Raw genomic sequence first — 22,106 nt, 5'->3', positions numbered from 1 at the left:
CAAAAGTACAAGGCTGAATATAGCAATTTTACTTTCTTTTTTGCTTTTCTTGTATTTTATAATTTCCTACAATGAAGATATGTGGCATATCTAATAAAATTTAAATTTTAAGCATTAAATTTTAAACACAATGCAACATTTAATTATCCCTCTTAAATTGGAAATGCAAATATAGGCAAAGAAAGAAGACAAGAGATTGTGATTACAATATAAACAGGGAAGGCTGAAAAGGTGTGGGGCTGAATTTTAAAAATTACTAAGTTTAGTCCTGACTGATGTGGCTCAGTTGGTTGGGTGAAGCAAAAGGTTGCCAGCTGGATTCCCCATTAGGCACATGCCTGGCCTGCAGGCTGTTCCCTGGTTGGGGCATGTGAGAGGCAACTGATCAATGTTTCTCTCACACATCAATGTTTCTCTCCCTCTCTTACTTCCTCCCTTCCCCTCTCTCTAAAAATAAATTAATTAATTAATCTTTTTTTAAATCTTATAAAAATTTAATTTAATCTAGACATGTTAGACACCATTTAAGATGATTCCATAATAGATCATAAATTTAGATTATATAACAGATTACCATGTAGCTTAACTCCTTCAATTGCTTGTTGCCTCTAACCACCAACTCAAAAGGTGATCCCACCTATTAAAAAAAATCTTAATTAATATATCCATATTAATGGCATAAAAGTATAATTATATTGTAATTATCAAGTGATTGTAAGCATTACCTTTATATTTTCGTCTCTTGTTTTGAGCTGGATGTATGTCTTACTAGGAGATTTAAATACACCATAAACTGCCATGCTACCCACACTATTAAGAAAAAAGGCCTATAACAAAAGAAAAGGGAACTATAAATTTTCATCTTTAGCAACACCTTGAGAAATGATGTCATCTGCTGAACAATTACTGAAAAGCAAATGCACTTTTACTTTTTTTCATGCAGGAAAAATACATCCCCCAGACATTGGATCTTCAACATTTATTGTATAGCTTATACTGTAAACCAAATGACATCTATAAAACACAGAAGACAGTCTTCACCATCATGATCTAAGAGGAAAAAAAGCAGTACTAACTTATTTCAGAAACAAAGATATATTATCAGAAAACACTTATAAGAGAAAATAATATTAAAAAATGATTCCATCTCTTCTCTCCATGACACAGGGCTCATTTACAAACAAGAAATCATATTAGCCCCCTTGACCCACCAACAGTTAGAGTAAAACTCAAAGAGGCCACACCTGTGGAAGGGTCAAGTCACCCTAAGAAAGGTAACAGGAATGATTGGGGAGTCTTAGACAAGCCACTCTGGGGAAAGAGCTCAACAAAGAGGTACAAATGTAAAACTTTACATACTCCTCTTTCATTTCAGCTCCTGTCAAAATACAATTTCAAATGATTGAAAATCAACCTAAACTGGGAGTTTAGGTAGCTTCTCCATCATATTTTCAGATTGCTATATTTTACTGTGCTTTACAAAATGAATGTACAAGGAAGGATTTAATCTAACCCTTAGCCACTGTTATTAAATTAATTTTAACACTTTCCCCCATTTTTAGATATAGAAACATGTCCACTTCTTGTGCACATTGACCTGCAACAGACTGAGTGTCTACTACAAGACTACAATTTTTATGATGTTATTGCAGTAACATAATGATGGAACACAAATGGTACCTTCAATTGTAGCTGAGTGGTATTGTCCAGGATTGGGAATTCAATCTTAAACATTCCATTTTGGGGAAGAGTATAATTTATGATCTGGACAGCTTCTACTTCCTGATTTCTTCTGTTCCATCTGCTCTCATGCTCTGTAGAGTTTCTCTGTGTCACCATTATGACAACATTATTTATTCTTTCTTCAAGAGTCAGTTGCTTGCCATCAGAACGAGTTACCTTCACCTAATCATCAAAATACAACATTTTAAAACCAGGTAACAAGAGACTCAAAGGATTTAAGTTCAGTTAAATCCAGTTTTCATCTATGCTATTCCTATAAAACCAAACTCTCAAAAATTATCAATGACACCCTAACTTCCAGATTAAGTGGTCTCTCTCGGAGATATCCGACACCACTGACCGCTCCCTTCATAACATTATGGCTTCTCTTGCCTTCAGTGGCTCCACAACCTCCTGCACTTCATGCCCTTCTTTCTGCATCCTCTCAGCTCCCTTTTTGGTTCCCTTTCCCTCCCCTTAACGTGGGGATTTGTCAAGGGCAAATTATCAATTATCTGTTCTTCTGTCTTCCTGTTGCTACCCACACCTCACTCTGGAGCTCATCCTCAACACTTCCAGTACCATGGAGGATATTTCTGCCTGTATCTCCCTGTCATCTCAAATTCGGTACATCTAAAACTGAGTAACCATCTCATCATTCCTATTTTTCCTAATACCACAAATCCACCAGATTTAACACCCCTGAATTTTCCCTCTCTCTACCCACCTCCCAAATCTAATGTACACCAAGTCTATACTTCTCTCTTTCACCCTCTCTACTCCCACATCCGCCTCCACAAGGCTGCTCATCACCTCCCACCCAAGCTGCGGCCAACCTCCCACACACAGTCCTGATCAGCCTCCCACACTCACAAGGCTCCTAGGCTCTTCACTGCCTGGAGCATAAAGTTCAAAAACATATGTGAGCCATTTAGGATCCTCTACAACTCTCCAAGCTTTACCCCGTTTTCTCTCCGACCACTCCTGGACACAAGCTCTCTGCCACAATGGTGCTGGTAAAGTTACTGTCACCCTGAGCTTGCCAGCCAGAGCTCTCACCTTGTGTCCCAAATCATCTTGCTCTCCACCTCCCACCCCTACACCCAAACACTTAAAATCCTACTGATCTTTCAAATTCTCCCCTTCCCTAAGGCATCCCTTTAATGACTCTCATCCTTATCCCAAAGCCAACTCTTCCTCTCTGAACTCTCACTGTTTCACTCTACCCTTTTGGAAGTTACCATTTTTTTTTTGGTTTTTGGTTTTTGGTATTATTTACTTACCTTTTCAAAGTGTCTAAATTATAAGATCACTGAAATCAGAAACTATCTAAATTTCTCTAGTCATTCAACAAGAAGTGACGCCTCCTTTCTTTAAACAAGGTGTCGACAAACTATGACAGGTAAGGAAACCAATCCAGTCTCCTTGTAAGTAAAGTTTTACTGGAACACAGCCACCCTTACTCAGTTACAAAGTGGCAGTGGCTGCTTTCACACTACGATGGCAGAGTTGAGTAGTTGTGACAGAGAGCACATGGCCCACATGGTTGAAAATATTTACTATCTAGCCCTTTGCAGAAAAAGGGTGCCAACCCCTATTTTAAATCCCTATAGAAATTTATTCATGACACTCATGTTATAGCCTGCCTTGAGTTTTAGTTGTGTATATTTTTCCTGCCATCATCACAAAGCCTGTGAACCCAGGGGAGGGACTGCATCTTTCTCAGCTCTCAAACCCAATCCATCACCAAGCCTTGCATATTGTCGAAATTCACTCAATAAGTGTTAGTTCAGCCCTGGCTGGTGTGGCTCAGTGATTGAGCACAGGTCTGTGAACTAAAGGGTCGCTGGTTTGATTCCCAGACAGAGCACATGCCTGGGTTGTGGGCCAGGTCCCTACTGGGTTGTGGGCCAGGTAACCACACACTGATATTTCTCTACCTCTCTTTCTCCTTCCCTTCCCTTCACCCTAAAAATAAATAAATAAAATATTTTTAAAATATATAAGTATTAGTTCAATATTCTCTCAAAAAGAGGTAGATTTGTTGATAATTTTTAATACTACCTCTTTGCTAGAACTAAAATTAGTCATTATAAAAATCAAATTAAAATTTAATAATTTTGACCAGCATCTACTTCCTTCAATTATGTCACAGAAGTTTCAATGTAGCAATCCAAATCTAGCTTAAATTGCTTATTAAACAAATTTTGAGGAAGATATTTTTGTTGAAACTACTTTTTCAGAAAAATTAGACAAAGATCATTTGAAAACAATTCTATATACTTCATATATCTAAATAGAAAAAATATCTACTTTTGGCTTAAATTTTTTTAGAAGCACTGAAAATATTATTTTGCATTTTGTTTCATTAAATTGAAGTTAATACTTTGAGATCACTAATAAATGAGCCAACTTACAGAGGCTGTGAAGTTGAGAGATGGCTTCAAGACAGTAGCATAATCAAAAAACTCAATGGTGTAATCATATTGCTTGAAAAATACATTGGCACTTGCATTTCTTGAGATACCTGTTTTGGAAAGTACATCGGTGAGAAAGCAAAAGTTATAGTTCACCAACAGCTTCTGTCCACCAAATATTCCCATCTGAGCTAATTCCCCAGGGGTTAAGATATCAGGGCACAGCAGCCACATTCCCACACGGGCTCCGTAGCCGCTGTGTCCTCTACGGATCCTTCTAATAAGCGTCATTACTGCCATGCCCATGACTGACATGTGCACGAGGAGATTAAGCCACTAACAGATTAGGCTTTTGCTCTTTTTGGGATTGGTGAAAACTGTTGAATAGCATAAGTAAGTAACCTTTATTTTATTATTAAGAGAGAAAACTGTCTAGGAGCAGGTGTGATTTCAGATGTTAAGTGATTAAAAAAAAAAAAGATGGTTAGTCAGCTAAAAAGGTAAGCCTTTCCATGTAGTTTTCAGGCTGAAATAAAGAACAGGAATGAAAAAAATTACAAATATCCCTCAAATGTGGCTTAAGTACAGACTTCCAGAGAAAATAAGTTCCCCCTTCACAATGAAAACATACTTCAAGCTAGACTACTGAACTGTCATGACAATTTCAGCATTAAACAGCATCTTTACCAAGGCAGTGATGTTCCCAAATAAACGTGCTAGTTATAATAAGAAAGATGATAGAGCTCACCATATAAATAGCTTTACCTTCACTTCAAAGTCCACAAACCTGTAAGTGATTCTGTCACTGTGGCTAAAATTTCTACTGGCCCAGGGGAAGATGGAGACATGTGTTCAGAAAGTCGATCTGAAAAATCCATTACCTTTTTCATCTCTTCATCATTAAAAGAGAAGTTTGCAGATCCATTTATCTGTTTTGTTAAAAATTTACAATTTTACCCTTCACTGTAGCAATTTAAATTTTAGAAATAAAATTCAAACTAAATCACCTCAAACACTCTGATGGCTCTGATTCTATTTTAACCACCATAAAAGGATAAGTTCTCATTTGTCTAATGCCAAAAGCTTTTTTCTTACATTTCTTACATTTTTTGTTAATTCAGTACAAATTTTATTTCTAGAAAAAGTACATTTAATAGTTTTCCCCATTAGAAGTTATATCTATAAAAGTTACCTTAAATTCTTTTGTAATATTTTTCTTCATGCCCCAAAAAGATAAAGGTAAAAATGTAAGTGTTACATCTCCTCTCACTGGCTTTCCATATGTATACCTGAAAAATAATAATTTTTTTTACATTTTCAACTTGACACTATCAAACTGACACAATGAATATATTACTTTCAATAGCATATATGTTGGCAACCCAATCAAAAGAATTATAGTAAAACATACTCTTACTACAAATTTTCAAAACTAAACATAACTAGGAATGTCCTTAAAAAATGGTGATCCTCGAAATTACATCCCCAAAATGGGAAGACTTTTAACTACAACACCTCAGAATAGTTCTTAGATAACACTTTACCCAGGCTCTAACCACTTCAGAGACCCCAGAGAAAATCTGATCATAATGGCAAGTGACAACATCTCACTCTAAGAATTTTTTTCATTTTTATTGAGTTTATCGGGGTGCCACTAGTTAACAAAGTTATAAGGTTCCAGGTGCACAATTCTACAGCTCATCATTCGTCCACTGTATTGTGTACTCACCACCCCAAGCCAAGTCTCCTTCCATCACCATCCATGCCCCCAATACCCTCCTGTACCTCCCGCCCAACCTCCCCCCAGCAATCACCACACTGTTGTCTGTGTTCAAAGATTTTTAAAAGATTATGAGAATCTTTTATTCCAAAACTCTGGGCTGGCCTGTTAATTTAATGCATGCCTATGAGACTTAATAGTTTTTGAACATTTTTTAATGTTAGTTGAAATTGTAATCACCATGGCCCATTGCTTCACGTTTAAATACTAACCAGGAGGTATTAGACCGAACACGCTAAGGCACCAAATGGGCTCATGGCTCTCAGAAATTATCTTGCAGGAAAGTTTAAAATAAGAGTACAGTATTTTTTTAAATCCATAGTGCCAAAATTATCTTTTTAAGTTAAATCTCACTTCTGCTGCTTTGCATTCTATGTATTAATTTTATCCCCTCTAATGGCAAGAAAGTCTCTTCATGTGAAGGAGAGGCAATCTTTGGTAAACCATTTTACTGCCAAGAAACGTTTTTTAAATGCGATTCCTGGGTTCCTTCCATGTCTATTGTGAAATGCTGAGCGAAGCATGGAAGTCAGCTCTGCTCAAGCACTCTAGAAACTAAACAGTAGTTCTGCTTCCTGAATCCATTAGTTGAACACAGAAACTGTCTGGATCAACTCAACTCAAAAGTCAACAGTAAAATATAGCTCACAATTAAGAACAAAATAAATCAATCTTCAAATGTACCACCCTTCCAAATGAAAACTGTAAAGTTAGTGGAAACCCTGGTTAGCAACTTCAGTATCAAACTCATTCATTCAAAGGAGTCCTCAAAATCTAACACTGCTATGTTTTGTTAAGGTTTAAATAAATGCACAACTAAAATACCACATCATTATATTTTAAGAGTTATATCACATGATAGTACAGGGAGCTTGAAAACCCAGACATAATTTAAAGTATTCACAGACACAAATATTTTTAATTTTTATTTAAATGTGAAGCAGATTTAGCTTCCCAAGCCCCAAGCTGATTATAATAATTTCAAAAACAAGGACACTGACAGATACCGTCCTAAACAGAATCTGGAAGCATTTGGGCTACACTAATTTTTCAGAAAGTTGTAGTTTGACAACATTTAAAAAAGCAAATCAGAGATATTCTTGGATAGTGTTATTAACAAGGATTTTTCTTTTTTCTTTTTTTTTTAAACAGTCATTGCACAAAAGGTTTTTAAAATGATACCTAAAAATTTGAAATTTTTAACATAATTGATGTTTCTTCCCACCTTTTTTCCATGTCATTTGCAAAATAAAAATGTCTCAATTCTTCAAGACATGTCTTTTATGTCTTCAAGACACAAAAATGTCTTAATTCTTCAATATTATATTCATATAATATAAATAATATTTATACTATTTATCAATACAGTATTATGTTTATAATAATTATCATAAATGTAGTTATAAATATATTATTTAATAATTAAATATACTATATAATAAATTTAATAATTTTAATGTAAGTCATATAAATTAATATTTATATTGATAAATATATTATTTATTAATATGATGTTTATACATATATTTTATATTTATAGTAAATAAATATATTCTATTTATACATAATATTTTATATTAAATATTTATTTAATATAAATATTTGCTTATATTAAATAAATATTTTTAAATAAATCTTCAGCTAAAAAATATTTTGAAATCTACAGGAGTTACAGAAGTAACTAGATATATGCTATTTTCTTTATAATTCTCTCAAATCCACTGTCATTGATGGGAAAGAATCTATTATTTATTTCAATAAGGATTGGAATAGTGAGCAGGCGTTCACATCAAAGCTAATAAACATGGGGTTTTTATTCATCTCAGTTAAAGATTTCAAAACTAAAAAGAGACTGTTAACCTTCTTTGGATAATTTCCAGCAATGTTTTGCACATTAACTATGCCTGGATGGGACAAATGGCTACTAGCAAAATAGTAACCTAAACTGTTTATCATTTGTTCACAGAGATGACTATAATAGTTATTATGAAACATTTTAAACCATCTGAGTAGTAAGACAACATAACTCATTTTCAAAATACAGCCAAGGAACAACTGGATTTCAAGCCTGACTCTCCACTCCCTTATTCTGTGAGAAGACCATACCCATTGCCCATATACAACTCAATTTGGTTCATTCCAAATAGCAGGCTTTTGATTGGATAGGAAGGCCTTTCCCATGCTACACAGAGCTCAGAACTAAAACCTTGGGGATATTGTTTATCCATTTGTTCTTTCAATATGTATTTGTTGGATGCCTACTCCATAACAACAATAGGCACCAAGATGCAGGAGTAAATAAGAAACAGACACACCTTCAAAGAGGTAGACTAGCAAACAGCAGCATGGTGTGACTAGAGCTATGAAAAGTATAAAGATAGAGCGTTGGGGGCAAGTAGCCTTCCTTGAAATAGCCCACATAAAGGCCTGCTGATCAGGAAAAAGTATTTTGCATTCTTGGAAATACAACTAACGTTTGGGAATAGTGTGTGAGAGGTTAGAGAAGGGATTAGGCAGGATGTTCCAAAAGACATGAAACCAGAAAAGAACACTATAAGATACACTAAAAAAATCTGAACTTCATCTTTAAGGAAATGGTCTAAAAATTTTCATGCAAAAGAGTCATAAAATTTATTTGTCTTTAAGCCAAAAATAAATGATAAAGAAGCAGAGGAGAAGGAGAGAGGAGAAGGCAAGGGTCAGGAAGAGGACAACAGCAAGAACTCTGAATGCAGTGTAGAGAAAAGATAGGAAAGGGTAAAACTGGAGTCAGGAAAAGCTTTTAAGAAACTATAACAGTAATTGAGGAGAGAAAGATGACGTTGGCTTGAATCAAAAAAAGTGGCAACAGAGATAGGCTTCAAAGATATTAAGGAGATGAAACCAACAGCATTGGATGTTGATTAGATGTGGGGACTGAAGGAGTAGGAAGAGTGCAGTTGACCTGGGCAACTAAATAGAGGGTGGTGCAGTCCATCAAAACAGGGACACGGAAAAGAATTAGATTTAGGGGAAGAGGACATATTTCATTTAAAGTATCTGTGGGGCTCTGGCTGGCATAGCTCAGTGGATTGAGCACGGGCTATGAACCAAAGTGTCGCAGGTTCGATTCCCAGCCAGGGTACATGCCTGGGTTGCAGGCCATAACCCCCAGCAACCGCACATTGATGTTTCTCTCTCTCTCTCTATCTCCCTCCCTTCCCTCTCTAAAAATAAATAAATAAAATGTTTTTAAAAAATCACATTCTTTATAAAAAATAAAAATAAAAAAAATAAAGTATCTGTGGGAAGAGGTAAAACCAGAGAGGCCAAAAGTAGATTAGTGGTTACTAGGAGTCAGGGACATGGGGAAAGAGGAGTGACTACAAATGGGTACAGAGTTTCTTTCGGGGATGATAAGAGTGTTCTAATATTGACTATGGTGGTGGTTGCATAACTCTGAATATACTAAAACCCATTTAATTATACATTTCAAGTGGGTAAACTATATTGCATGGGAATAAAACTCTCAATAAAACTATAAAAAAAATAAATAAAGTATCTGTGGGATACCCAATGGGAGAAGACATGAGGATCTGAATCTCAATGTAGAAATATGGACTAGAGATAGAGATTTAGGTGTCATCAACTGATAAAGAGGAGCAGGAGACCTGGCCATGGTGAAGGAAATTCAAATGTGTAAAGAAAGAGAGCCAAAAGTGGAACTCTGAGGAACAAGAACTTTTAAAAATAGACAGAAGGGAGTTGCCTGTAAAGAGTCTCAAAGGAGTAGCCAAAAGGAAAAGAAAAAACAAAAACAAATGGGAGAGGACAACAATGTCAAATGCTGGAAAGGGGGGAAGGTAAAATGGGTTTAGATGGCACAGGGTGAAAGACAGGTTGTAGGGAGCTGAAGAATGAATGGAATGTAAAGAAGTGAAAAATACAGCTCTAAGTGGGCTGAGAATAGGTGAAGATAGGGCAATAGCTGGAAAGAGACAGGAAGTTTAAGGGAAGATTTGTTTATTTTAGTGGCAGATGTGTTTAAACACATAGTGAAGATGCCACTGAAGAACACAATGGAAGAAATGCAAACACAGGTGAGAGAGGAAGTGGAACTGGGAGCTTCCTCTCAGGAGGCAGCATCCGCCACCTCTGCAGAGAGATTAGCCTGAAGGGAGAACAGATGTTGCTTTCATTCTGACAGATACAAGATCATCCTCTTCACCACCATTTCCATCTTTTCTGGGGCATAGTATTTGTAGAATAGGTGTATGCCAGTTTTTGAAGACTTAAAGAAGATTCTGCCAGTCCAAATATTTCATTAATCTTTTGCAAAGCTGTAAATTATATCCTCAGTCTGAATGAAAGCAGACCGCCCAGAAACTGCACTGACAGGCCCAGAACTCTTGACTGCTAGGGTGGAGGAAATGTGCACTCCTCCGGAGAAAGGGTTCCTAGGCCTCGTGGGTGGGACAGAGAAGGTTGCACTGCCCTGGGACAGAATCACTTTCCTTTGCCACAACCACAGATATCATCCCTAGACAACTGAAGCTTGGAGGGAGGAGACTTGGAACGACTATCATCAAAACTAGCCAGATCTGAGAACTTTAGATGGCAAAGAGGCTCACTATCTACAACAGAAAAAGTAAGCATACTGAGAAGGTCTTTTTGATGTATGAACTTCACTCAGATGAAGTCCCCAGTCTCTCGAACACTAGCCTAGGTGTTGAGGTGAAAGTATTTTATAGTTTTAAATTAAAGCTGGCTTTAAGTAAAAGAGATTATCCTGCACAGTCTGGGTGTGCCTGATTCAATCAGTTGAAACTCCTTGGGAGCAGAGCTGACTTCCTTAAAGAGGAAGAAATTCTGCCTGTGGACAGCAACTTCAGCCCATGCCTGAGAGTTCCAGCCTGCCTCTCCTGAGTGCCTGCTCCATGGATTTAGGATGTGCCTACCCTGTCCCAACCCTCCTCCTCCATCAAGCAAGTTAATTCCGTGCATCAAATCTTACTATGTATCTCCTGCTCATTCTACTTCTGTGATAGAAGCTTGACTGCTCCACATAGTAAGGGAAATGATAAGAGTACAACATGGTGAACACTAAAAAATGCCAGGGGCTGTCACAATTGTCATGTCACTATCAGCCATTTGTATTTCAAGAGGCTCGACAAATGAGAATCAGGATGAAACTACAAGGGTTCTTCCTGCGCTAGGGGAGGAAGGTGTCAGTGGTGTGGTTTTAGGGGATCCATATGCCCTAAAATTGTATATAAAATTTTCTGAAGTTACCAGAGTTTAGGAGGCACTGTTTTAACTAATTGTACTAAATCCCTGTCAAAGCCTTGAAAACAAAAAACAAAAGCTAAGATGATGTATTTCCACACTCAACTTAACCCATGCAAATGCTGATGGCCTGTGGGGATTTGCACTTAGAGTTTTATAAGCTTTAGTCATAGAACACAAAATAAAACCCAGACAGAGGCTTAACCTTCAGCTAAGATCAAGGGCAAGATAATTATGTAAAATGCAAGCATTTATATGTTTTCTATACCATAAATCCATCCACAGTACCCAAATTCACTTTGGAAGCTACCTCTTAGTGGAGCATGGGCCGCAAACTAACTTAGTACACAAATCACAGACATGTTTTTGTCTTTGTGTTGCATGGGTTTCACATGACTTTCTGATGAGATAGAATCTAAAGCAGGAGTCCTCAGAACGTTTTGGTTGTGGACTGCTTCCACCAGGAAACTCATGGCCCATTGCTGCCACTGCCACCAGGAGAGGAACAGGGTGCAGAGAGAGCAGCGAGAGGAGGTCGAGTTCTCAATAGCTATTACAAATGAATTCTGAAATTAATGAAATTTCAGAAGCCAAAGCACAGATATTGACACACCAAAAGTAAAAGCTTCAAGAGACCAGTCCTGGAGTTACTTGAGGACAACCCCAGCCTGTACTTTTGAGAAACTCTAATCTGAGCCTACACTTTCCTTTTTAATGTTAAGTCTAGATATTTCAGGTTCCTTGTTTCTTTTTTCTCCTTTTTATGTTGAACTTATTGGGGTGACACAGATTAATAAAATTATATAGGTTTCAAGTGTACAATTCTATGATAAGCCATCTGCATATTGTACTGTGTGTCCACCACCCCAAGTCAAGTCTCCTTCGGTCACCAAACACTCAACCCCCATCTGCCCCCACTTTCCCACCACCACTGTGGTAACCACCATAGTGTTGTCTGTGTCTGTGAGTCTGAGAACTGTTAGTCTGGAACTCAGGATGCTTTTTGCCTCGCAAAATCAAACACCATGCTATGCTGTTTGAGCCAGTAGATCAAAATCACAAGGGCCCTCTACATCTCTGTGTACATATGCTAACATGGCTGATGTATGTGAATTATTTATTCATATGCTAATTACAATAGGACAACCAAATCCCTCCCCCAAGAGTCAACCTCCATCATTAACAAAGTAAAAAAGAATTAGGATTTAAGAAAAGGTAAATTGCCTCAATCCATGCCAACTGAATGAGAAATACAGGTACATTTAAAAAAAAAATCTCTTCTTCTGGCCAAGATGGAGGCATAGGTAGACACACTGTGTCTCCTCACACAACCAAAATAAAGACAACAACAATTTAGAAATAAAGTAACAACCAGAACTGACAGAAAATTAAAGTGTATGGAAGTCGGCTACAATAAGTGAAATGAAGAAAAATGCACAGGGAACCAACAGTGATGGAATGAAAGCTGGGTCTCACATCAATGGAGTGGGCCAGAAGGAAGAAAGAAACATCCAACCAGAAAAGAATGAAGAGATAAGAATTTTTTTAAACAAGGGAGAGGCTTAGGAACCTCCAAGACATCTTTAAACATTCCAACATCTGAATTATAGGGATACCAGAAGGAGACGAGGAAGAGTAACAAGTGGAAAACTTATTTGAACAAATAATAAAGGAGAACTTCCCCATTCTGGCAAAGGAAATAGACTTCCAGGAAGTCCAGAAAGCTCAGAGAGTCCCAAAGAAGTTGGACCCAAGAAGGAACACACCAAGGCACATCATAATTACATTACCCAAGATAAAAATTAAGCAGAGAATCCTAGAAGCAGCAAGAGATAAGGAGGCAGTTACCTACAAAGCAGTTCCCATCAGACTGTCAGCTGATTTCTCAGAAGAGACCTTGTAGGCAAGAAGGGGCTGGAAAGAAGTATTCCAAGTCATGAAAGGCAAGGACCTACATCCCAGATTGCTCTATCCAGCAAAGCTTTCATTTAGAATGGAAGGACAGACAGAGTGCTTCTCAGATAAGGTCAAGTTAAAGGAGTTCATCATCACCAAGCCCTTATTTTATAAAATGTTAAAGGGACTTATCTAAGAAAAAGAAGATAAAAACATGTATAATAAAATGACAGCAAACTCATAATTATTAACAACCATACCTAAAACAAAAACAAAAACAAACTATGCAAACAACTAGAACAGGAACAGAACCACAGTGGGAGTGGGAGGAGGAGAGAGGGAGAAAAGGTACAAAAAATAAGTAACATAGATGGTAGGTAGAAAATTGGGGGAGGGCAAGAATAGTATGGGAAATGTAGAAGCTAAAGAACTTGTCACACATGGACATGAACTAAAGTGGGGGATGTGGGTGGGAGAGGGTGTGCAGGGTGGAAGGGAATGAAGGTGGGGGATGGAACAACTGTAATAGCATAATCAATAAAATATATTTTTTAAAAAATCTGGCATAACGGATTTAAATCCCTTGATGTGAATCCCTTGATTAAATTTGGAAAGACACAAATCTGTGGAAAATAGTTTAGGACTAGATCAACTCTGAAGCAAAAAGAAACGGGTTCCATGTTTAATTATTTATTATAGGTATTTATTTCCTGCCCATTGGGGTGTCTTAATAAGCAGAACACTGTGCTGACATTCTGAAATATACAGTGAGTTTTTTGTCATACAGTTTCATAACAGTTTGTAGTCATAAAAAATTATACTTACTTTGCTGTGACAGTACCATTTAAACTCTTAGAATTCAAAGAACAATATAATGGTGTCTGCAAAGCAACTTCAAATTTTGGTAATACTGGAAATAAACACAAGAGTAAGTATTTTAAAGAATCTATTTACTATCATTTACTTACAGCTTGACAAAATAACAAATAGAATTGTTTTACAGGAATTAATAATTGGTAGTTTGAAATCTGATTCATTGTAATCCAAATACACAGTAAGGCATAGATGAAAAGCACTACCTTTCACCCAAAATTAGAAACCCCTAAGAAGCTAGTAACTAGATAGTGACAGTAAGGACCGATTGCTGTGGACACTGTTTGAGTGGAAATTTCCCATTGGTAGAACCTAAATTGTATCCAGAACCCTAGATGCAAACACATCTGAGTGCTGAAAGACCAGGTTTTTATTTAACTGTCACCCATTTGTGCATCCTTATACATGCTAAAATACTCCTATATCACTTGGCAAACAGCTGCTTCTTGAGCAGCCCCTTCCCTAGGACCTTTCACCAATTCAGTTCTAAAAGAACATCCTGGAGCCCCTTCTTCTGCACGGTGCCACACATGCAGTCATAGAGCATCCCTGTCCTTTGAGACAAAGGCAAATCTCGTGACAGTCTAATGTAACAGACTGCTATAAGGAGAAAGTTGTGTAGTAGAAGTTCTAGTGAATAACTAAGATATGGCTACAAAATAATCATTCTTTTTCCTCGGGTGGAAAAAGGTACTGACAGGTAATTCCAAAATTAGAAGCCCTACTTTGGTCAGCTTTATGTAATTAAGATATAAAATATTTTATGAACATTAATAGTATTGATATAAAGAACTCATCCAGAATATAAAAATTTTTATTTCCTTTCAGTCTACAAAAATATTTTTTCTCTAACTTCAATGACCAAAGAAATAGGTCAGTCTCATAAAAGGCATCTCACCATTCAATTAACACAAGAGAAGTATCAAGAAGGTCAGTGGGTCAACAACACTGGCAGACAGACATCCAGCTCCAAAGCCGGCTAAAGACCCTGGTGTGGCAGGACACTCTTGGACTGACTCCACACCAGACTATGATTGGAGAGTCAAAAAAGCCATATGGCTTTTCAGGTCAACTGAAACCTTCAGGTCAACTGAAACCTTCCCCAGAGTCTCTCCACCAACACAGAAATTAGGGGACACTCAGAGGTAGAATTTCCTTAGAGCAAGGAAATTCAAATGTCCCTCTTCTCAAACATCCTAGGTTGGCAATCACTTCCCCACCTCAGCTATAGCTCATTCAGCAACATGCCACCACCCAGCACCATCTCTGTGCACAATGAAAATAGTCTATGAAAATCTTGGCCACCCCTGCTTTACTCTTCTAGATCAAGGCTGTCAAAAAGAAATAAAATGTGAGCTACAGAGTGTAATTTGAAATTTCTAGTAGCCACATTTTAAAAGTAAAGAAAAAAAGCTGGCAAAATTAATTTTTGTAATATTTTACTTAACCCTACATATATCCAAAATATTATCATTGCAACAAATAATCAATATAAAAATATTATTAATGAGCTATTTTTCTTTCTTATTTGTGAAATATGTCTTCAAAATCTTGTACACACTCGGTGCATATCTCCACTTGGACCAGCCACATTGCAAGTGCTCAACAGCCACACATGGTGAGTGACCCCAAATTGGACAACAGAGTCCCAGATCGGGGTCAGTAAATGATGACCAGCGGGAACTAAGAGTGGTTTTTGCATTTTAATTGTTTGAAAAATCCAAAAGAAAAATATTTGATAACACATGAAAAGTGCTGAAATGCAGAGATCTGTGTCCATAAACAAAATGTTATTGGACCACAGCCTCCTTCACCCTCCACAGAGTCTGTGGCTGCTCCGTGCTATAACAGCAAAGTGGGGCAGTTAGACAGAGGCACAAGGCCCACGGAGCCTAAAATATTACTCTCTGGCCCTTTATAAGGAAATTTTGCCGATCCCTGTTCAAGTTGACCATGAGACTTAGATGTGACAAGGCGGTAAGAGCTCTGTGGAGGCGGAACCACCAAGGTGTAAGCAAGCTACTTTCCAGAATTTCTAAACCTAAATGAAACCCAATCTCAAAAAGTGACACAAATCATATGAAAAAGCTTATATGATCAAATGAAAACTAATACTGGATCCTACTTTCATTCTCATCCCTCCTTCCTCTCCATCCACCAACAAAATAGTTAGGTCACACTGTTTTTATCTGTGTGTGCCTAACTGAGATATTATAAATGTGGCACCTGAAAGAAGAGAATTTATTTGAGTGAGACTGACTTCACCAGTGCCTACCAAATGAAAACTATGGGAAATAGTTAATGTTATGTTTTTAAAAACACCACCCAAAATTTTAAGTGTGTATGTTATAATCACAACAAGGTACAAAAACAGAACAATTGGGCATAAAAACTAGACAGGCAAAATGGAACTATAAGTGATCTTTTTCTCCTCCTTTATTCTTTTTTTAATTCATTTTTATTGTGTTTTTTCCATTACCATTTGTCCCCTTCCCCTCACAATCACCACACTGCTGTCCTTTTTCCTTTTTGCTAGGTCCCTCCATTCCCTGACCTCCTCCCCACCCCAAGAACTGTCAGTCTGCTCTCTATCTATGAGTCTGTCTCTATTTTGCTTATTATATCAGCTTATTCATTAGATTCCACATATGAGTGAAATTATATGGTATTTGTCTTTTTCTGGTATATGGTATTTAGCTTCTTCCTTTATTCTTTATAATGACCTTTCATAACTTTCACTTTTACAAAGGAAAAAACTACCAGGCCTATAAGAAATATCAAGATTTTACCTCCACTGGGATTTTTACTTTAAATAGCACATCTTTTGGAAATTTTTCCTATCTCTGTTGAAAGTAATAAATGTGTTTTCCTTCCAAATAAATTGAAAAACTCTTACCATATTCTGAAACCTGAAATAATTGATAATGTGTCTGGTCCTATTGGGAGGAAGAAAAATAAAAGAAAATATATGAGTTCTTAAGTAATTAGACTGCTTGCTTACTTACCTCACAGAACAATTGAGGAAAAAACTTAATTACATTTATAATGATTTAATAAAGAAAAGTTATTGTCATTTGTAGTTTATTTTTCATCATCTACCACATGAAGTCTGTGATATTTTGAGTTTTTCTTGCCAATGCACTAACATAAAAGGGTGACCTAACTCTAATTCACTATAGGTCATTTAAACAAACTGCTTCATCTAACTTCCATCATTTGTAACACACTAAGATTAGATTAAATTTGCTAATTCAGGAATTTGTGAGGCAAGGATAACACACATCAAAAATAGGAAAGGACTTAAAATTCATATTGAAAATCACTATCTTGATTTTTGTAAATAGTTAAGAATACAAAATCATCATGGACCAACACCCTCTACCTTCATAATTCCTAGAATTATTTTCTAGTGTAACCCTTAAATCACTACATTATACCTTATTTTAATAGATATTGTAAATTAGTTCCTTTTCCAAATCAACAAAAAATAGGTGGCCTTTTCCCTAACTCCTCATATTTCTATCTGTCCATTGTAAGTCATAGGTAACGCATTAAATAGAACCACTTCAAAACAGCTAAGTAATTCCACTAATAAAATTGGTATTCTAATTCTGATTCTCTAAGCTTATCAAATGAAATATCCAGATGCAGCTACAAAGTATTGGCTTTTTAAAACATCATCCTTGGTTAATCTGAAGCTACTGTACAAGTTATGTTTTTAATCCTAAAAGGATATAGTTCATTTCAAAGTATAAAACAAATATGACTACTTATACACTAACAAAATAGTTGTCTAAAATTTGGCTTCAAAGTTGTCATTTAAAGCAGATCCCAAAGAAATTGTGTTGATCAAAGTCTTAAAGAATTTCCACATTTGTGACTTCCATCTTAAGTTATATGTTACATATGTGATGCTATAACTTACATGTATTTAATTCATTTATAATTCTAATTTGTTATCCCCAAAAAATCAAATCACAGAGATAATCTAGCTGTATTACTCACTTTACTAGTAAACATAAGAATTCTAGTCTATCTTTTTTTTGGAACAACAGAACTTTATAATGGTATATTTCCATTTACACATCTTCTGTGTTATTGTTACTTAAAAATGTACTACTATACATTTTATAAGCCCTACAATACAGTGCTATTTTTGTATCATTGTTCCATTACAGTTGTCCCAATTTTTCCCCATTGTTCTCCCCTGCCCCCCCCACTCCCTCAGTCAATCCCCACCCTATTATAGTCCAGGTACATGGGTCATTCACACATGTTCCTTGACTACATCCTTCTCCTTCTTTCCCCCCTTCTCTCCTTTCCCACCCCTCTAGTCACTGTCAGTCTGTTCCTTGTTTCCATACCTCTGGTTCTGTTTTGCTTGTTTGTTTGTTTTGTTCATTAGGTTCCTCTTATAGTTGAGGTCATATCTTATCTGTCTCTCACAACCTGGCTTATTTCATTTAGCATAATGCTCGCCAGTTCCATCCATGTTGTTGACAAAGGTAGGAGTCCCTTCTTTCTTTCTGCTGTGTAGTATTCCATTGTGTAAATGTACCAGTTTCTTGATCTACTCATTTACTGATGGACACTTAGGCTGTTTCTAGCACTTGGCTATTGTAAATAACACTGTTATGGACATAACAATGTATAGGTTCTTTTGAATGGATGTTTCAAGATTCTTAGGGTATAATCCCAGCAGGGAACAAAAGGCAGTCTTGGCGAAGTGTTTGTTCAGGTCCTTTGCCCATTTTTTAATTGCATTGTTTGTTTTCCTGGTGTTGAGTTATATGAATTCTTCTATATTTCAGAGATCAAATCCTTGTCCAAGGTATCATTGACAAATACATTTTCTTATATGGTCAGTTCTCTTTTCATTTTCCTGATGTTTTCTTTAGCTGTGCAGAAGCTTTTTAGTTTGATGTAGTCCCATTTGTTTATTCTTTCCTTTTTTTCCCTTGCCCTAGCAGATATATTGGTGACAATATTGCTGTATGGAATATCTGAAATTTACTGCCTATGTTTTCTTCTAGGACTTTTATATATCACAGCTTATACTTAAGTCTTTTATCTATCTTAAGTTTATTCTGGTATATGGTATAAGTTGGTTGTCTAGAAAACTACAGGCCAATGTTCCTGATGAATACAGATGCTAAAATCTTTAACAAAATATTGGCAATCCAGATCCAACAATACATTAAAAAGATCATACACCATGATCAAGTGGGACTCATTCCAGGGATGCAAGGATGGTATAATATTCATAAATTAATAAATGTAATATGCCACATAACAAAATGAAAGACAAAAGTCACAACATCATAGCAATAGATGCTGAAAAAGCATTCAATAAAGTACAGCACCTATTTATGATAAAAACACTAAGCAGAGTGGGAGTAGAAGAAGCATACTTTAACATAATAAAGGCTATATACGATAAACCTACAGCCAACATCATACTCAATGGGCAAAAACTAAAAGCTTTCTCTCTAAGATCAGAAATCTGACAAGTGTGTTTCCTTTCACCACTTTTAATCAACATAGTATTGGAAGTTATAGCCACAGCTATAAGGCAAGAAAAAGAAATAAAAGGCATCCAAATTGGAAAAGAGGAAGTAAAACTGTCATTATTTGCAGATGACATGATATTGTACATAGAAAACCCTAAGGTTCCACCAAAAAACTACCCAAATTAATAAGTGAATTTGGAAAAATACAAAGTTAATATTCAGAAACCAAAGGCATTTTTGTACACCAACAATGAAATATCAGAAACAGAAACTAGGGGAAAATCCCATTTACTATAGCAACAAGAAAAATAAAATACTTAGGAATAAACTTAACCAAGGAGGTATAATAAGACTTGTACTCAGAAAACTACAGAACATTGAAGAAAGAAATTAAGGAAGAAGGAAATAAATAGAAGCTATACCATGTTCATGGACTGAAAGAATTAACATCATTAAAATTTCCATACTACCCAAAGCAATCTATAGATTCAATGTAATCCCTATTAAAATACCAATGACACATTTCACAGATATAGAACAAATATTCAAAAATTTATATGGAACCGTAGCTCAGTGGATTGAGCGTGGGCTGTGAACCAAAGTGTTGCAGGTTTGATTCCCAGTCAGGGTACATGCCTGGGTTGCAGGCCATGACCCCCAGCAACTGCACATTGATGTTTCTCTCTCTCTCTCTCTCTCTCTCTCTCTCTCTCTCTCTCTCTCCCTCCCTTCCCTCGCTAAAAATAAATAAATAAAAATCTTTAAAAAAATTATATGAAACCAAAAATGACTCAAAATAGCCTCAGCAATCTTGAAAAAGAAGAACAAAGTAGGAGGGATCACAATACCTGGTATCAAACTATACTACAAGGCCACTATAATCAAAACAGTCTGGTACTGGCATAAGAACAGATGCCTAGATCAATGGAACAGAATAGAGAGCCAAGAAACAATCCCAGATCTCTACAGTCAATTAATATATGACAGAGAGGACAAGAGCATAAAATAGAGTAAAAATAGCCTGTTCAATAAATGGTGTTGGTAAATCTTGACAGGCACATGCAAAAAAAGAATTCTAGTCTTTAAATTACTTTTTGCTTTACTACTATGGCCTGCACAGGTAAGGCTGTGGACTAAGTAATTTGACAATGATGATGTCTGTTTGTCAAGTTAAATTCATATAGCAAACACTGAATGAGCATTATATACAAAACCTTACATGAGGCTCTGTAAACATAAATTATAGTCATCAGCAGAGGGTCAGTCTAGAGATGGAGCCAGACACAGTCAAGAGCACTGATATGAGACTGACAGTGCTCCAGAGTCTCATGCACTATGCTTTACCCTGACTCTCCTCTATGACTGACTTATACACACTTCCATCTCCACCCATCTTCTAAGACTTAGTTCAAATATTACTGCTTCTTCAAATCCTTCATCTAAAATTAATCTTTCTTCTTCCATGGCATTTTAGTCCTTTTTTGTCACTTTGTACCATGTGTCATAAATATTTAGGTATATGGCTTATCTTGCTGCAAGTTCTTTGAGAGCCAGATCCATGATAGACCATTTTTTATCTCATAGCTTATCCCTTGCAATGCCAGCCTAACAGAGTGCCTGACACCAAAAAAGTGTTTAATGAGTATGTGTTAGATTATATAAAAATTACTAGCTTTGAAAAATTTAGGAAATCAACTTTGGGCTTACTTTAAACAGCCTTGAAACCAAGTTTTAAGTAATTATTTGTTCAACATTTAAGTAGTTACATTAGACTATATTTGAAATGAACTTGCCCTTTCTGCCACCTACATTACCAGTCATCCCTGATAACTCCTGGACTTTACATCTCTCTGTTTACTGTCTCCTTCCCTTCATTCAGCCCATAAACATTTTTAAGACTTCTTCCTTGTTTCCTTAATGGTCCTCTCTTTCTGATCCTGAAATGTTGACTCTTCCCATCCAGAGCCCAATGTTAATCCTACTCTCTTTACCCTTAATGAGCTCATCAGCTCCCATGGTTTGTATTGCCATCTCCATACAACCCTTAACTAATTAGCCCTAGCCCAGGGGTGTCAAACTCATTTCCACTGGGGGCCACATCAGCCTCACAGATGCCTTCAAAGGGCCAAAATAATTTTAGGACTGTATAAATGCAACTACTCCTTAACTGTTAAGGAGCTGAAATTACATTTGGCTATTTGAAGGCAACCCGGTGAAAATGAGTTTGACAACTCTGCTCTAGATTGTACCTCAACCCCGAGATTCTGACTCAACTCCACCTTCTCGACATCCCCACTGAATGTCCTATAGAATGTCCGGGACTTCTTTGTCTGGATTTAGCCTTCACCAGAACCATTCTTTGATTGCCTCTCCCCATGTTGTTAGATGCACCTTCTCTCCCATAATATCCTGTGTTAAGTTTGACTTAAAATAATATACTATAATTATCTGCTTTGTGTCCATCTCCTGTGAGAGAAAACAAAATCATTAAAGGCACAGCACCTCATTTCAGCATGCCTCCATTTGTTGAATGAATGCATGTATAAATGAATGAACAAATTGATTCCTGTCCCCAGGCTGGTTCTTACAGAGTTCAGCAGATTAGCCTCAGTTATACAGTATCCCCTGCAAGAAATTAAAATA

At 36.5% G+C, this 22,106-nt stretch overlaps 1 protein-coding gene across 1 annotated transcript in view; it reads right to left on the bottom strand.

Annotated features, from left to right (window-relative positions):
- Positions 1 to 22,106, bottom strand: part of CD109 (CD109 molecule) — a 122,356-nt gene that overhangs the window by 47,209 nt on the left and 53,041 nt on the right. Inside the window, exons 6-13 of the mRNA XM_045843407.1 lie at positions 16,850 to 16,889; positions 13,906 to 13,990; positions 5,332 to 5,428; positions 4,927 to 5,068; positions 4,140 to 4,249; positions 1,681 to 1,905; positions 726 to 827; positions 575 to 637 (exon numbers count right to left, since the gene is read on the bottom strand). Coding sequence (XP_045699363.1) covers positions 575 to 637; positions 726 to 827; positions 1,681 to 1,905; positions 4,140 to 4,249; positions 4,927 to 5,068; positions 5,332 to 5,428; positions 13,906 to 13,990; positions 16,850 to 16,889 — 864 coding nt within the window. The remainder of the gene's footprint in view (positions 1 to 574; positions 638 to 725; positions 828 to 1,680; positions 1,906 to 4,139; positions 4,250 to 4,926; positions 5,069 to 5,331; positions 5,429 to 13,905; positions 13,991 to 16,849; positions 16,890 to 22,106) is intronic.

The sequence above is a fragment of the Phyllostomus hastatus genome, unplaced genomic scaffold (assembly GCF_019186645.2).
Source record: "Phyllostomus hastatus isolate PE091 unplaced genomic scaffold, TTU_PhHast_1.1 phas_contig_40, whole genome shotgun sequence".
NCBI classification, from domain to species: Eukaryota; Metazoa; Chordata; class Mammalia; order Chiroptera; family Phyllostomidae; genus Phyllostomus; species Phyllostomus hastatus.
This window is presented reverse-complemented; position numbering and strand designations above follow the sequence as displayed.